The sequence below is a fragment of the Blennius ocellaris genome, assembly GCF_963422515.1.
Source record: "Blennius ocellaris genome assembly, chromosome: 3".
Taxonomy (NCBI): Eukaryota; Metazoa; Chordata; class Actinopteri; order Blenniiformes; family Blenniidae; genus Blennius; species Blennius ocellaris.
In genome coordinates this window covers 5,926,578-5,944,217 of record NC_137652.1, presented here as the reverse complement: position 1 = coordinate 5,944,217, position 17,640 = coordinate 5,926,578, and the positions used below count along the sequence as shown (strand labels likewise).

Below are 17,640 nucleotides of genomic sequence, written 5' to 3'. Positions count from 1 at the left end.
TTCTTATTTTGCCGTCTACCCTGGAGCCGACATACATAAATAAGTAAGTATATACACAAAAAAATAGAATAAAAATAGAATAAAATAAAATAAAATATAATAAAATAACAGGGAAGTGCAAAAATATTAGTAAGAAAGTGAGATGTGCAAAATGTAAACATGTCAGAAGCTGTTCAGAAGTCTGATGGCAACGGGGAAGAAAGAGTTTTTGAGTCCATTCGTTTTGCATTTCAAGCTTCTGTACCTCCGGCCTGAGGGCAGAAGCGTGAACAGTCTGTGTTGTGGATGGGTGGGGTCTTTTAATACGGAGGCAGCTCTACTGTGGACCCTGTCTTGGTGTTCCCATTATTTTCCAGCCGTCGTCCTCAGAGAGGCTCGCCGGCAAGACCCGAGTCACCTGTGGAATAGTGACGCACGGTGGAAGGAGGACTGAAGTCTACCTTTTTGTGTGAATGGGACAGGTCTGGTAAAAGCAGTTTGAGGGTGAAGTTTTGAGCAGGTCATTTCTTGGCATTGTGCTCACTTATGATGGGCTGTGTTTGTGTTCTTTGTGTGTTGGAATAGCAAAAGCACTTCTGCAGAACCATTTTCTTTTATTTTCATGATTGTACTGGGCGTGTAACTGTTTGTGTGCATTGCGTTGCAACTCAAAAGCTCAATTTCTTTTTTCCAATTTCTTTTTATTTTTGTTATTTTTTTTTCGAAAAAAGTAAGAGTGCTTTTTGTCCATTTGTGAGGAAGATGTTTCTTTACAAGGAAGCATTACTGCCAGACTCCTACATTTTACAATGTCAGGGAACTTGGCTTTTATTGAGAGTCGTTCAATCTGTGGAGTTCAGTCGAAAACGCAGACTCCCATTATCTGTCCGATGGTTTGGTGGATTGGAAAAAGGACAACTGTAAACAGTTGACAGCTTACGCAATGGACACAAAGTTGCATATGTTTCCTCAGGATAAAACAATGGTAACACACCAATGGATGCGGCTGCCATGCAAGGCGCCTAGTCCATCCATTGGGGGCAATTTGGGGTTCAGTGTCTTGCTCAAGTACACTTTGACATGTGAACAGAGGGAGATGAGCATCAAACCTGTAACCGCTCGATTGTGAGAAGACTGCTCTACCAACCAAGCCAAAGCAGGAACAATCACCTTGTAATTGTTGTCACATTATTCTTAAGAACAACCGAAACGTTTTTCCTAATTCTTCCTATCTTCCTAATCTTTACCAAAAGGTAAAAGTACCAACCAGTACTGTTTTTATACATTTTCTGTAATGCAAACAGTCCAATCAGATCAAACCACAGTAGTGATGTAGTCATATTCTGCAGGTTTTACAATGAAATCCAGGGCATAATGATACAACTTGTACACTCAGAAAGCTGTGGTTCAAAGTAACCCAACGAAGGGCTTCCTAATCCAATCCCAGCCCAACAGATAACTATTTTCTCCAGCAAGTCCCAAACTGACCTTGGTTCTTGTCCTCCTGAACAATGGTTTTATTCAAAACATTTTCATTGATGAAACGGTTGGAGTGAAACAACATGCAGCAGGAAGCTACAGGGTACAACTACTCTGTGTACTTGTTTTTTTTTCTTCTTTTCTTTTGACGTTTCACTTTTACACCCTACATTTCAACACATGTACTGATAGTTTCTTATATTCTTAAAACTGGCTTGGGAATTTCCCCTCTTTAACTTCAAGTTGTTTGCCCACAAACATATGAATCCTGCTTATACTGGGTGTGTGTGCATGCATATTTGTGCTGGCACATGACTCTGTATACCACTTGTTGTGTAATGAGTGAACTTTAAAATTAATTCGTATCAGTAAGTTTGGCACCTCCTGAGGCAACAGCAAGTACACTTAAATGGGTCATATTATCCAGCTGTTCAACACTTTCACATGGTGTTGTGAGTCCAAAAAACGTTATATTCAAAGTTTTTTGCCCCAAATCCAGCTTTTCTTTGATTTTCCACCATTACAATATTGGATCATAGGAGCTACATTCAGAATCTGCTGTGTCTGTGTGAGTTGGACTGGCTCCACTCACACATGCCCATCTTGAGAAGAGGAGGAAGAACTTCCTGTCGTGGTGCCATGTGTCAGAGCTGAGCTGCCTGATTATGGGAGGAGTCAAAGGGAGGAGCCTACAAAGTTCTATTAAACCTCTCATTTAAGTTTTTTTTGTGATAATTTCTTTGACATGTAGGAGTTGACAACTTTCAAATTTGATATAAACATCCATGTTTCTAACATACAGTAAACATAAAACATAACATTGTCTGTAAATTGAAGTTCCAGAGTCAGTCTGGGTCCTGGTCGGCAGGCGATTGACAAAAATACATTGTTTTTACATACTTTGGCTTTTCCCCCATATGGTCTGCCAGCCTGACGCTGATATACAAATGGTGGCATGAGTACAGCATAGAGATTGTTAAATAGAAGTGATACGACATAGTCTGTAAACCGCAATGACAGCCAGGATATAATCGAGGAAAACACAGGTTCAGAAATTATTCATATGTCCTTGATATGAGAACGGAAAATGCCAGCACATAATCTTTACTCAAACTGGATTTATCCTCAGACAGAGATGTGGGATGACACTCTGTGTTATCTATATGAAATGTTAGGTGGTGAAAAGATGACAGAATGAGTGGCAGAGCACTGGACTTATACAAATACGAGGTTGTAGCTGAACACGGCTCGCTGGGGAGCAGCTGGAGTACTGTAAATCACAGCAGCACTGGCAGCTTCAAGAGCCGTGGCCACATGGTCCGCCCAGCTCACAGCTCCCCCGGGGAATCTCAAGTACAGTATCTGGCTCACAATGACCTGATGTTCGTCAAGATCAGTGTGATGGAAAGATAAATGCCAGCACGTCCATGGCAGTGTGCAGCTTAACAAAGATGATGGAGTTGCAGCCGTAGTTAATTTTCATGCCTGGTTTGACAAACAGGTTAATTGTTCTATTTATTTTTTTAATCTCCTGTTTTGCCACGAGTCCATGACACATGAAGACTGTGTAATCAGATTGACAACATGACATTGGACAACTTGTCTAGGGGGCTTTATCTGGAAGACGTGACTGGACCTGTCAGGCTGTGTCAGGCCACCAGCTGTGGGGGCCGGGCTGACATCCATCGTGACACCACCCGTGGTGTTTTGTCATTTCTGCTCCCTGAACAGAGAAAGTAAGCATGGCAGACAGGTATTTTCACAACACATGATCCTCAAAATTGCAGTGGTTGCTGTAAGAAAGAGGCCCAGTATCACTTCAGATTGGGGCTGCATGCTCAGATCTTTTTTTCTCTTCCCTTTCTTTTTCTGAGGTTTTAGGAAGGTTGGGCGGTTCAGCGGTAAACATCACTGCATGTGAGATGTTGTTAAAGTCTCACTCAAGTTGCGTCCCAGTGCTAAAGCCCCCAGGACACGATGATAGTGTCAAAAGTAACACAGGACCTCATTAATCTTTTCTTAAATAAAGCAAAGATGAGACACTTATTCGGAATTGCTGTTGGTCAGTTCCACTTACTGGTGAAAGAAAATGTTCTTCGTATCAATTTTTGTTCCCAGACAGAGAACACTTTGTGTCAACATGACATTATTTTAAACACATCTGACCCAGAGGGAAAGCTTTTTCATGCCTATTTAAAGATGTGCAGGAAAGTTTTACGTGATTAAAAAAAAAATAATAATAAATATTGGAAATCACAAGTCGGGATAGAAAAATAAAAAAAAGCTGATTTGTGTTGTGTCGTCCTTCACAAAATCTTTTTTTTTTTTTTTTTTAAATCAGCATTACTGTAACTAGTAGTGATTAACACTTCATTCTGACATTTTAATGATCTCTGGGCCGCTCGCTTCCCTGGGCTTTATTCCCTCCCGGTGCTGAATGGGAACACAAATCAGGATAATGCTGCTTTGCCCTTTGCTCTTTCTGGCCACTACTTCTCTCTCTTGCACGAGGTCAGTTTTTGTACATCCCTTCTTCTTTTTGCCTCGGTGGAGTACGAATCACACCCTTCTCTGTCAACCCATGTCCAAAGTGTTTCCATTTTCAGTCTTCCTAAAATGAATGACCAGGTTCACATCGTTTACTATGGATGTACTGTTCTGTACTGCATGTTCACTGTGTTTTACTTCACATCCGAGACTCTAGAAATAGCTTCTGTAAGAGAAGAGAGGAGATTAAACGTGCCAAGAGCTTCATCATCCACGGCTGTCACTGGCTTCATTCATAAACACAATATCCGCAAATCCAATAGTGACCCAGGGACATAATCACTTTGCTTCTTTATAGGGCATCCTTCATCTCGCTCTCTCTCTCTCTCTCTTTCGCTCTCTCTCTCTCTCTAAGTCTGTCTCATTTTGGAGTTTTATCACTAGTTCAAGTAAAGGTCCAAAACAGCCTTTGCTTTGCCTGCATTTGGTCACGTTCCCGTGCACACTCTGGAGGTACCAATTTAATTCTGTCATTATAGATGGCAATCCTGTTCTTTATTTTTGTCCCTGTCAGAGTGGTAGATAGAAGATATTTCAAGTGGCTCACCCAATACTTTGCAAAAATTCACTCATCATATTGCCAGAGGATCATACACAGAACCACTTCTTAAAAATACCCCCGTCATTTCCTCTCTTTTATCAAGTACTTCTTGTGAAATCTTTTGTATTTGTGGATCACATCCATATATATAAGCAACGGAGTGCAAAAATCTTTGCAAAGACTAACGTTGACTTAAGGATTATGGTGGCAAGGTCAATTAAAGTGCACCCAACTGCAGTTTCTTTTTTTGTCTTTCTGAAAGGCGTTGCACAGTGTTTCAGAACAGTGGAATAAAAGTCAAACGGGCACAGCTATTTTTACCTTTTCAGTCACTCACAATCCTTGTCTCGTGTCATTTTTAACAGCAGTGTCAATTACAGCAGCGTGAGCGGGATGTTTGTCACAAGTCTCAGAATGGCGAGATGCAAATGCATTGCATGACAAATAAGCTGCGGTATCACGGAGAGGTGAAGAGTTGAAACTGTGTGCGGGGAAATGCTATTGTTGTGGCTATAAAAGCACTCTCTCGTCAGAGCATGCAATGAAAGGCTTCAGTTACCGTTTTAACTGCTGTTTTCTAATTGCTGTGTATTTTTGCACAGTATAGCCGGTCATGGGACTCATCGTGTTAATAGCGACGACCAGTTGAACAGAAATGGATCCTGTTTTTCAGCAAAATGTAAGCACATTACCGGCATTTTTTGGGAGATGAACATCTTTTTTGTTGCTTGTTGTGTTGTGTTGGTGTGGAGAAAAATTCTCATTTTATCATGCCGCTTTAGCCAAACGTCCATGGAAATCAACTCTTTATAGTTGAGATGTATCATATGAGATATGCATTTGGCAATACATTATAATTTCAATTTGCATATTCTTGACATCTTGAAATGTATTCATATTCCTGGGGTGATTTCCTACACATTAACATGCATTTTAATGAACATTTTGCAGCTTGTTCTGCCGAGGGCGGCACACTGAAGGGTCATATTCCTGCCTTTTTTTCTGCATATTGACTCTGACCTCTGTAACTTCCCCCTGACAAGCTATGCAGTTATACTTGGCTTTTGACCGGGTGTAATGACATGCCTTGTTCAATGGTCCAGTTGGGATATAAGGCCACCATGTGTCAAGGCTAACATATTCAGATTGGGTCCCCCTGCTGTTGACCTTCAGTGCACGTGGGTTATCGCACGTCATGCAAAGCCTCAGAATGAGTGTTTATTGAAGGGTGGAGGCAGAAATGCCAGTTACAGAATGCATGGCTCAAAATGTAAAGTTAAAATGTATTAATTAATTTTACTTTTTTTCTTTTCAAACTGCGTGTGCCAGGTTTTCTCCTGTGACGCAAACAATGGGTGTAACAGTTTACACATTTCCACTCATGTATGAAGATTTACTAAACATTTCAAACCGAAACCTGATCTCAAGCAGATATTGTCATATTACTAAGTGTTGACAAAAAGTGCGAGCCGATCATGCAAGAAGCAAAATATTATAATTTTATCAGAAACAATGTTCTTCTCACAGCAATGGGAATAATAGAAAATAAAAACAATGCAGGAATTTAGATCACAAACAATAAAACAAGGGGAAAAAAACATATTCAGCAAATCATCCATTGACGGTTAAAAAGATCATTATCAGTTTAGTGAATCAGACACTTTTCCTGTTCGTCGTGGGTGGTATTGTTTTCCGTGTCAAAACATGCATATTCAGACAAATTAAATTTCACAGCAATTGGAGCAGCAGGGCGATGAGGACGCTTGACAAAGTGGAAAGTGTCAAAGCATCAGAAAACGGCACCTGTAGAAACAAACAGCATGAGCGAGCAGCAGTCTGTCGCCATGAAAAATGCAACTTTCCAGCTGTGATGCAACACAGGGTGAAATAAGCAGACAGCTCACCACCTGTCCAACTGGTGTTTCCCCAACCTTTATGTACCATTTCCCCAAGGGGAAACCCTACCCGGGTCACCTCACAGTACGACTCCTGTTGGTGTTTTGCTGCCGTGGGCATCTTCAAGGAGCCAAGGTGAAACGATAAATTCATAACTACATTTTTTTATAATAAATGTAAAAGCAATAACTGTGTTAATATTTGATCACGAATGAAAGGTTGTTAATTCAAGATATTTGAAATGCATGCTATTTCAGTTATTTGTGACTACAACCAATGGTTTAGTGATACACACTTGCATAATCCCCAGATTATTAATTTATTTACTGCACTATCTTTGTCCATCAGTCACTACAGGCCAGTGCTCGGTACGGCCTGGAGAGATCACCAGTCGCCAGTCACAGGACACACACACACACATAGACAGACCACGGAACACACTCACATTTAGCATCACTAATCAGCCTGCATGGGAGGAAACCGGAGCACCCGGAAGAAATCTGCGCACACACGGGGAGGACATGCAAACTCCACACAGAAGGGCCCAGCGCTGTACTTGAAGAACCTTCGAGAGCGCTAACCACTGCGCCACCGTACGGCCCACAAGCTTTGTTTGTGCTGACATTAAACTCTTGTCATTCATTGTTCAGTTTGAGATCAACACTGCTCACACTTTCACTCTGTGGAGCATGGAGGTAGGCGCCTCTCGCTGTGGGTGCTGTTTTCTCCAGTGGAAGGACAGAGGACTTGTGGGGTTTGAGGATGAATAAGCAGAGCCAAAAGGAAGGCCATATGTCATGATGTCAGTCCATGTTACCACAGGGTGCAAAAACGGCCAGGACACTATGTTTTTGAATTTAAGAGTACCACTGTTTAAATGAATATTAGTTCTTTGGCTTTTGCTTTAGAGATAATGCACAATTATAGAAAATAACTGCATAATTGGTCTGACCTCCGGCTTGTGTTTATGCTGGTGCCTGTTGGGAAGGTCACTATTGGTAAACACAAGACATTGTAGTGCTGGACGAGGGATAAACGACACAGTGATTAATATATGTGTAGTTTTTTGAAGCCGGTTATATGGTCTGAAGGATATGCAGCACTAGGGATTTTTTTTCTTTAAAAAAAAACAAAAAACAGAACAGTCACAGTCTTGTCATATCAATGCACTGGTGTCAGTACAAACAAGTGGCCACCCTTGTCTGATCCAGTGAAAGTCAGGCCTTTGAATCCATCTGAAGTTCCTCAGTATCACTGCTCACAAACACTTGACATTCAGTTTGGCTGACTTGTGACTCCCTGCTTGAAAAAACCTGATAAAAATCAAATGTTCTCTGCTGAAGGTGTCATCATAGCCAAAGTTAATGTTGACAGGGATGGATGTGGATTTTGTTCCCAGATTTTAAATACTCTGAAAAAAAATTTTTAAGTCTGTAAAGTTGTGAGAAAAAGAGATTATGTCAGAATACCATAAAAGGTGGGAAAAGTCCGGCTGAAATTAAATGAACTGTATCTCTTTTCAGCTTACCAGTCACATTTCGCTGCAAGTTACAGTAGGGGGAAAAAAATGCTCACATGGTGCTTCAGCTGTACCTAAATCCAAACAGAAATTGGTTAAAAGTGTGGGATTGCAGGAATGGGAAAAGCGACACAGCACCAGGCCATATCTCTCCCTCAGCCAAATGAAAACTGGGAGTGATGCGTCAATCACAGGACTAGTCAGAGTGACAGAGACAGTGAGTGAGGGAGTCCAGCAGCCAAAAGAGCCAGCTGCCTGGAGGCATTTCACCTTGTCAAGGTCAAGGCTCGTAATACTGAGTGACTTGACTTGAAAATCCTGTAACAGTGTTGCTACAGTACAGGGGGAGTCCTCGCACCGTGACTGTTTACAAGTTGCCTCAACCACCTTTTCTGAGGATTGAAACATATTTTCATTTGGCACCGCACACTCACTGGACTCACTCAGCACACTTTCACACTCCTGTTACACAATTAACATGAGTCTGCGCACCAGCGTACACTCCCGAGAGAGCTAATCTGGGACAAGGTCTTACCAGTAATCACAAGCTCATCAAAAATATTGCCTTGTTGGATCGGCTATTTAATTCATGCTTGTGAAAACTCATACGGGCTGTTTGATCAGAGTCTTCACATAAGATTGGAAAATTATTCAAGTTTTGGTGTTTCTTGAGCACACAGGCAACAAACAATGAACCCACCAAAGTGTTTGAAGCCACAGTTTCGTTCAGAGTCCATGGTTTCATTCAGGATGAATCAAAAAGACCGGTCAAATTTTTAAGAAGGAACATATTTAAAGATTATATTATTCCAGTTTACTTTGGAAGGAAATTTGTCATTTACTTATGATAAAAAAAAACCAACAACAATATTTTTTGTAACACATGCGTTTAGATCTTGTTTCAGATGCCCAAGCAGCTTAAAAACTCACTTCATACACAATTTCTTCCAGTTTAACAATGATTGTAATTTCAATAGAATATTTCATGCTGAAAGTGTGATGAGCTACTTTGATCAGCGAATGCGCCAACATACCTCAGACTAATCAGATTTACTTAGACTCAGCTGTGTGTGGGCACATTTTAGATGTGTAAGCCAAAGGAGTTGAGCTTCTGTATCTTGTGGAAGGCAATTTGTCAGATTTGCAGCAGAGTACAGCGTGACAACAAAAAAAGACAATTAAATCATTAACTGCATTTATGTGTATCACAATTAATTGTCAGTGAGGATTTCATGATCGTGACAGCCCCGGGGAGGGAGTTGGCTGCCAGGCTGTGAACAAAGTGGAGGATTTAGCTGCTAAAGAGTCAGACGGATATTTCCCTGAGGACTTGGTGGAGACTGGTGCGAAAAAATATTGAATTTATATGGAAAATGATAGAAACCAAAGCCCTTGCTACATGTTCAACTCCAGCAGCATCTCAGTCTACTGACTTAAAATGACAACGTGGTTAAATTGACTATTGGAGGCAGTTTTTACAGAAATGTAATACTATTGTCATCTCCTGCAAAACGATTATATTGGACAATGACAGGTTCACCTGTGCACTTCATAAAGGAAGACAGATAATTGATTATCCAAAGGGAAACAAAATGTGACTTGATTTATTGGTTAGTCCAATGGTGGAATGGTTGGTTGGTTGGTTGTTTGGTTGGTTGGTTGAGAGAACAGTGACACAACCCGTCAAATGGAAAATAAATTTATTTCCAAATAATTAACCAGTATTGTTCATAAAATGAAGAGCAGATATCTAAAAGGTGGAGGTTGTTAGATAGAGCAACATATCACATATTTGAATGCATATTCTACTTTTGTTGAATGCCCAATTTTTTACCAATAAAAAGGACATTTACTAATTAACTACTTCTAGTATTAACAAAACCATGCACTGCCCACTCTATTCGGTTACTTGCATTCAAACATCAAGCTTTCCACCAGCTTCGACACAGATATTTGCAGTAAAGGCATTTGCGCAAGGGAAAAAATTCCACGAGTGCCTTTCGAAATACGTTCTAGCTTTCAATAAAGTGTCCTCCGCCTCAAGGTCCTCACAAAGATAGATATGCCAGAGCACACACACGTATACTGTAAAGCTTTTAAGCAGCCATGAGATCATGTGACAACAGTAGGTGCACCTAATTCTCTATCGAGGGCATCTGAATGACAGATACAAAAGGGCAAAACTTAATTAATAGCCACACGTGATCTCTGGCAGGAGAATGGCTGGCATGTTCTATGTGAGATAACAGGCTGCCGAGCTGATCAGTCTTGTGCCTCTAATGCTCAGGTGAGACTTGACAGATCCGTGGTGCAGGTCGGTGGAGTGTGTCTGATACTGGCCGCCCAAACATGGGTGCAAAAATGAAATTGCCTCTTGCACTGCTATGACTGTGAAACGCGCTTAGTTCCCATCTGACATGCACTAAATGCATCTTATCATCAGTGACAGGGTGTTGTCACATCTGGAAAACTGAACCCAGACTTGTCATTAGGCCTCATAATATGGTGTTTACCACTATACATGGAGCCCATTTCACTGATGTGTAAGTGACAGCTGTGAAAATGCTTTGTGGCTACATGTTAGGATTTCCCACCCATCATCGTGACAGGCCCTTCAACGGTCACCAAAGCTAAAACGCCAAGGTGTGCATAATGCAAAAAAGCCTGAGGCGCAAAGTAACGTGTGTGTACATACACTTTCAGCTTGTTCCTACTGAATTCAAAACAGAATATTTGCTTATTTGTCTCCGCTGAGTGTAAATTATGTATTGCACTTTAAGAAATATGACAATCAGAGAAGTGTGTTTCCCAACGATTTCCCCGTTCAATGTAGTTCCAAAGAATATATTAGTACGCCCTAGATTACTGCTCAGCCTGTAAATCATGTCCTCTCATGATGCTCATTGTCGAGCCCTTGCTTCCAATTAGAAACATGCATTATTTAGCGACAGGGACCATGCTTTCTTTCATTATTCATCAACATCAAAAGGTGACGGTGGAATGCAGGTCGAGGTTCACGCACGCTAAATCATGAGGGGAAACCGCCGAACGCCTTCACACGTATGCATACATTCACACAAACAATACAGAATTTCCAGCTACATATTTTTCCTCAAACATCCAGCCTTGAGGCCCTCCCCCTGTGGCTTATATAACAAAGTCGCAACAGAAACAAATGGATGTCTCTAATGGGTTCTTGTTGGTGCTTTTGCATGTTTTAGCATATTTACAAATAAAGCATAGCCTACTTAAATTACTGCCAGCTATTTCCCAGAGCGTATCGCGTTTTTTGTTTGTTTGTTTTACCGGACTGACAGCAGCGTTTACTTTTCTTTTATTGTCAGTGCACCGTAGACCTTGATCGAGATTTTCACACAGGCCTTCTGCAGTGGAATATCTGCCGCTATGGAGAGATAAGAGTCCTTACTTCAGTGTTTTGAAGATGAGAAACCATTCTTAGTTATTTTATGGAAATAGTGACTGATTACTTATCCCCTCTGGGCAATATAATGCAATTATTTTGTTCAAAAGGTTACTTTTACCTACATTCAAGTTTTATTTGTTGTTCTTGTTGTTTTTCCACGTCCATAAAATGTTTTAATAGAAATCTGAGAAACTTGGCAGAACATGCAAACCCCACATATAAGAGTCCCCAAACACAGCTCATCATTAAACCACAGTGCAACCTGATTTCATTACTTATGAAATGAGAAAATACACTTCGAGACTTTGGTTTTAATTGTGATTAATTTGGCTTGATCTGAAAATATGATATTATATCACAAGATCCTTCAAAAAAAAAAAAAGCGTCTATATTGCAGAAAGGTCAGGTTGACCCTCACTACTTAGTTTAACACTCCAATTGCATCAACCACACGATCACTGTTGTGAGGAGGGATTGAAGCACAGGTGTTTTTGATAGCAACCTTCAGTCCATGTGTATTGTGACTCTGATGTCTGTCATCTTCCTTTTTCACAATAGGTCGTTTAGCACGGCTCATCGTAGAGGTGTCAGTGGGCCAATTACAGCCCAGCAATACCACTATTAGTGGATCATTTCAGAGAAGTTGCGTAAAATCCTGCTGGAAAAGGATCACAAAGAATCTTCATGACATTTGCAGTTGAAACCAACAGAAGAAAAAGCGCTCTTTAATTTTCTGATTCTCTGTTGGTTTCGAATATGATAACTAAAATATAATTTAAAAAAAGCTAAACAGTGTTCAGAACAGTAGCAGAAGACATAGGATCGAGCGTCGACACAAACCAGAGTTGAACCAGATTGAATTTGTAGACTTTCCACTCTCTGGGACTCTGTCTTAGTCTAAGTTCATGCTGCAGGTCTTGATGCTCAATTCAGATTTGAATTTAAAAGGTGACCTCTATCAGACTTCCTGAACGTTATGGGACCCCAGAGCAAGCACTTGCTTGCACTTGGCGTGATGTCCCGCCTAGACCGGTGTTTACGGAGGTAAAAACGGATGCCACTCCGGTCAACGCCAGGGTTCCCAGGCCTGACTCACTGTTTCAAGCCCAAACGAAACGGAAAAACCCAATCACCTCAATAAAAACCCGCTGAAATCTCAGCCTGTGTAGGAATCACATTATAATCGTAGAGCTAAGTAAAACAAGTCAGAGAATTTGGTGACCCAATTGGGGGAATACCTGCCCAATCTGTCAACACTGGTCACGACATGTACATCCATTTTCAAGTGGTTGTGCGACAGGGGTCAACACAATCTAGACAAAATGAGGAGCGAAAGAAGAAGGAGATTAAGAAAAAAAAAAAAAAAAGAGCACAGCTTTTAACATTTTAGCGACAGCGCTTCCTTTGGCGCTTCCTTTGTGACGCCAGTCACATGTCAATGACGTGGCAGCAGCATATTTGCGACTGGATCGCTCAGACGGTGGTGAAAGACTTTAGATACATATCAGAACTGATCAATAAATACAATAAATGATCAAGGACTGGGTCTTGTGTGAAAAAATATTTTATTTCAGCATTCACACAAAAACAGGTCAAATATGGGCCGCTTGTGAGCAGAAAAACATAATTGGGTTGCATTTCCCTGCAGTGTGAACGAGCCCTTTGTTCACTTGTGGAGCTCTGACAAATTGTGGAAAATGAATCCTTTTATCAATTATCTTCTGTGCCTGATCTCTACCTGAGCAGGGTGTCAGTAAGACTTTTATTCATAGTAGATAAATGCAGTTGATAATCTTCTCTCATGATTGCCGTGGTTTGCACTGAACCTGACCTAAACATTAATTTTAGTTTTTGGAATTAAAGATTTACTGCTTTTATTCTCTGAAACAAGTGACAATAGATTATTCGTTATTAGATGCATCTGTTTCTGATAACATAACCCAAACCCTCTATACATAGATAGAAAACACAGCTATAAAACAATATATAATTTCCATAGCGTAAAGTCTCACTATTTCAGCCCAAAACTATTTTGATGCCTTCGCTTGACACCGGCTAATGGCCAGAGGCCCTGTTACTTTCTAATTCGCTGTTCATCCATCCATCCCATTTACATTAATGTGATATCTCTCCAACAGCTTTAGATGTGGCAGACATGATCACTTCTTAATAATCTAACAAGGTTTAAACCGCTGAAGGTCAAAAGAAAAACATCACTGTGACTTAATTTATGTACCTTTTTCATAAACTCTAGTAAGAGTAAGCTCATCATTTTATATCATATTATTAGTTTTTATTGCTTACATGACTTGAGTATGGACTAACCATGGTGTCTACTCATAAAGACACAGCGTGCAGCTTTGTTTCTATAGTGAGACACTTGATATTGGAATATTTTCTTGCTCCAAAATAAATCATGAATGTATTATTATCAGGACCACAACATTTGCAATATACATCATGCAAAGGAAATACATTTTTGGGTTTCGTTCAGAAACAGTATATGGCTATTCAGTGTGTGTGCGTGTGTTTGCATGCTCACATATTGTTTCTCCTGACTTATCATTTTCGGTGCATTGAGATTACTTGACAACACATTTACCAGAAACTTTGAAGGTTTTTCACAAATAATCTAAACATGCAGTGTAATCAAAATTTCAGAATGCAAAAAAAAAAAACATTAAAAAAAATTGTTAAAAGATTCATATCAACACAGAAACGCTCCCAATAGAAGTCAAACCCTTTCAGAGGAGGAATAAGACAGGCAATGTGTACTCAGGCTGCTGTCCTACAGACCGTGTGACTTGAAAAAGCAACCTAAAGACAAGAAACCACTTTGTCTTGGTGAAATGTGAACCGCTGTTATCACACAGGTTAGTGCGACACCAGCAGGAGAAACTGTCTCCAGTTAGTCGAGTAATGTTTAGCTGCAAGGACGTATACAACGCTGGGAGTGCTGGATGTGTGGGGGAATCCGAACAACTGAGACAGAGAGCAAAGGGGTTCTAAGCTGGGACGACGAGCGCACAGCACGATCACACTGGCTGCACCAGCTCTCATTGGCCAAGGTTGTCAATGAATAATTGTGTTTGTGCTCCAAAACTCCAACTGACAAAACTTGAACTTTGTTAAAAATAACAAACAAACAAAATACTGTTTTCGGGCTCCTAAAACGCAGCGAAGTGTGGATGATCAGCCACAAATGAGGCGATTATGTGAAATGGTGTTCTCGTGTCTTCAGGCCCCAAGACTGATTGTTTTAAATACGTTTTTACACATATTCTTAAATGGAGTGCACACGGGACTGATATATCCCAAATTTGACTGCAGAGGGCAGAAAACCCCATTTTGGATGTTGTGTGCATTACAATGTTTCTCAAGGTTAACTCAGGTATTGCCAGGTTTAGCCTAATTTATTAATTAAAATATATTTATTGCACATGACTGAATGCTGACCAATTAATTTGTATTAAGTTGTAACATCTTTTTTTTATTTTCTTTCTCCTGTGGCCCTCAGTCCAATGTTGGGTTTCTAAATTGGCCCTCAGTTATCAAAACTGTAAGAACCCTTGGTTTAGTGCATCTGGCTTCATGAATATTCATAAAAAGGTTTGTGTTGTTTACACCTGCGTCTCTGAACACATTTGTCCTGAGATGTGAAAGGGCTCAACCCTGTTGGCAGGCAGTACAGTGTTTCCTCAGTCACTATTTTCTGTGTCGAAAACCTTCTTAGTTCCAGCAATATTTTCTCAATCTGTTGTTCTTGTCTTGTCCCCATCTCCTCCGAAGCGTTTTTCTTATGTTTTTTTTTTTTTTAATCAGTTCTATTTGCTGTAGTGTTTGATAACTGTTTCCACCAACACATCCTAAGTCCACTGTGTACCATTTCTCGATGTGATTGTGGGGGCGCCACGCTCCATCGGATCACTCCACAGCAAACAACAAACAATACCGTAATCAGTAGATCATTTGTGCGTGAACAGGCCTCATTTGAATACTTCAGTTTTTCATGATGTCACAGATGGTATTTTCATTACTTATTCTATGTGGATATAACGATTCAGCGCCACTTCCTCTTTCAGTATTTGTATATGCTCTGCCTCTGTTGACACTGCCTCATGTTCTTCTCGCTGGTGTTTGTTTCATCTGCAGGGAACATCTTTGTCGTGAGCCTGGCAGTGGCGGACCTGGTGGTGGCCATCTACCCGTATCCTCTGGTCCTCACCTCCATCTTCCACAATGGCTGGAACCTGGGCTACGTCCACTGCCAGATCAGCGGCTTCCTCATGGGCGTCAGTGTCATCGGCTCCATCTTCAACATCACCGGCATCGCCATCAACAGATACTGTTACATCTGCCACAGCCTCAAGTACGACAAACTGTACAGCGACAAAAACTCCGTCTGCTATGTGCTGCTCATCTGGGCACTGACCGTGGTGGCCATCGTGCCCAACCTGTTCGTGGGCTCGCTCCAGTACGACCCGCGGGTTTACTCCTGCACCTTCGAGCAGTCGGCCAGCTCGGCGTACACGATCGCTGTGGTTTTCTTTCACTTCATTTTACCCATCATGATTGTCACCTACTGCTACCTGCGCATCTGGATATTGGTCATACAGGTGAGGAGGCGGGTCAAGCCGGACAATCGGCCCAAGCTGACGCCGCACGACGTCAGGAACTTCGTCACCATGTTTGTGGTGTTCGTGCTCTTTGCCGTTTGCTGGGCGCCGCTCAACTTCATCGGGCTGGCGGTGGCGATCAAACCGGAGGTGGTGATTCCCCTCATCCCCGAGTGGTTATTCGTGGCCAGCTACTTCATGGCCTACTTCAACAGCTGCCTTAATGCCATTGTGTACGGCATGCTGAACCAGAATTTCCGGCGTGAGTACAAGCGTATTGTAGTGTCAGTGTGTACCGCTCGCATCTTCTTTCAGGACAGCTCCAACGACGCAGGGGAGAGGCTCAAGAGTAAACCATCTCCACTCATGACCAACAATAACCAAGTGAAGGTGGACTCGGTGTAAAAAAAAAAAAAAGAAAAGAAGAAACATCAAGGACATAAACTGAAATGCTGTGACTGAGAGTTTAAAAAAAAATGGTGATAAAAAATACCAAATATAAATCAAAATCAACGTTGATCCTCTGAGCTGTCTGGACTGTCATACGGTGCTATTTGACCTCTGAACAATCACAGTAAGAGCAGGGGTGCATATTATCTTTGTCTTTTATCAAGCACTTTTGGCTGCAGTATCTGTAGTACCGTAAATATATGATGTACGTTTTGTTTCTATGGTTACGGTGATGATATACATGTATTATGCATTATATAAGTATTTATTTTGTATGCCATGTCATGTAGATATATGGTGAGATATATCAGGTTCCAGTAAAACTGAAAGTAACATTTTATGAGGCCAACAAATAAAAAAAAAAATAAAAAAATTTATACCCAACTTGGTTGAAAATATAACCACAAGTTTATAACGTAAGTTAACCAATTTTAATAACCTCATTTGTGACACTGTATCACTAACTGAGTGCAAGCAATGTGAGTTGCTGCTGTCTTATTATACCCTACAGTATTGTCCCTTACATTAGGTGGAATATATATTTTAGTAAAGAAGATCTATCTCTCTCTATCTCTCTCTCTTTATCTCTATCTATCTCGACCACCTTGTGAGCTCATTATACTGTATGCATGGATATCAGGAATTGTTCATATGCAAAATAAAAGCCGACATTGATGGAAGACGAGCTTTAGCCCTGTTTTTGTACTGTACTGATTTATTACATTTATGCAAATGCATGCCTGTACATTTTGTTTATCACAACTTTGGACCTGTTTGAGCCATTTGCTCTTTTTTTTTTTATCAATTTAAATTGTGGCAAGTTTTAAAATAAGGATGAATGAAAAACTCTTTACAGTAAAGTATATATTTATGATGTGGTATAATTATTTTGGGAAAATTATTCTTTGTGTGTGTTTTTTTTCTTTTTTAAACTGTAGTTTAATCACTGGTGTATTTAAATGTCTCCTTCAGGAGAGGGAACAGGACCTTCAAAACATGTTTGCTGTGTATTCTTATTTGTGGACAGTGCTGCTACAAATCTGCCTGAGTAATGGGATTTTACCAAAAGTGGAACACAGTCGTCTTTAGCCAATAAATATGATAACACACGGTTATACAATATACTGCCTGTCTGTCTCCCCCCCACCGACATTGTCTGATGTGCATTGCATGTGCAGCAGGTCGACAC

At 40.7% G+C, this 17,640-nt stretch overlaps 1 protein-coding gene across 1 annotated transcript in view; it reads left to right on the top strand.

Annotated features, from left to right (window-relative positions):
- Positions 1-17,262, top strand: part of mtnr1aa (melatonin receptor 1A a) — a 36,649-nt gene extending 19,387 nt beyond the window's left edge. The window contains exon 2 of the mRNA XM_080520410.1: positions 15,538-17,262. Within this exon, the coding sequence (XP_080376536.1) occupies positions 15,538-16,406 (869 nt within the window). The 3' untranslated portion in view covers positions 16,407-17,262. The remainder of the gene's footprint in view (positions 1-15,537) is intronic.
- Positions 17,263-17,640: the final 378 nt, after the last annotated feature.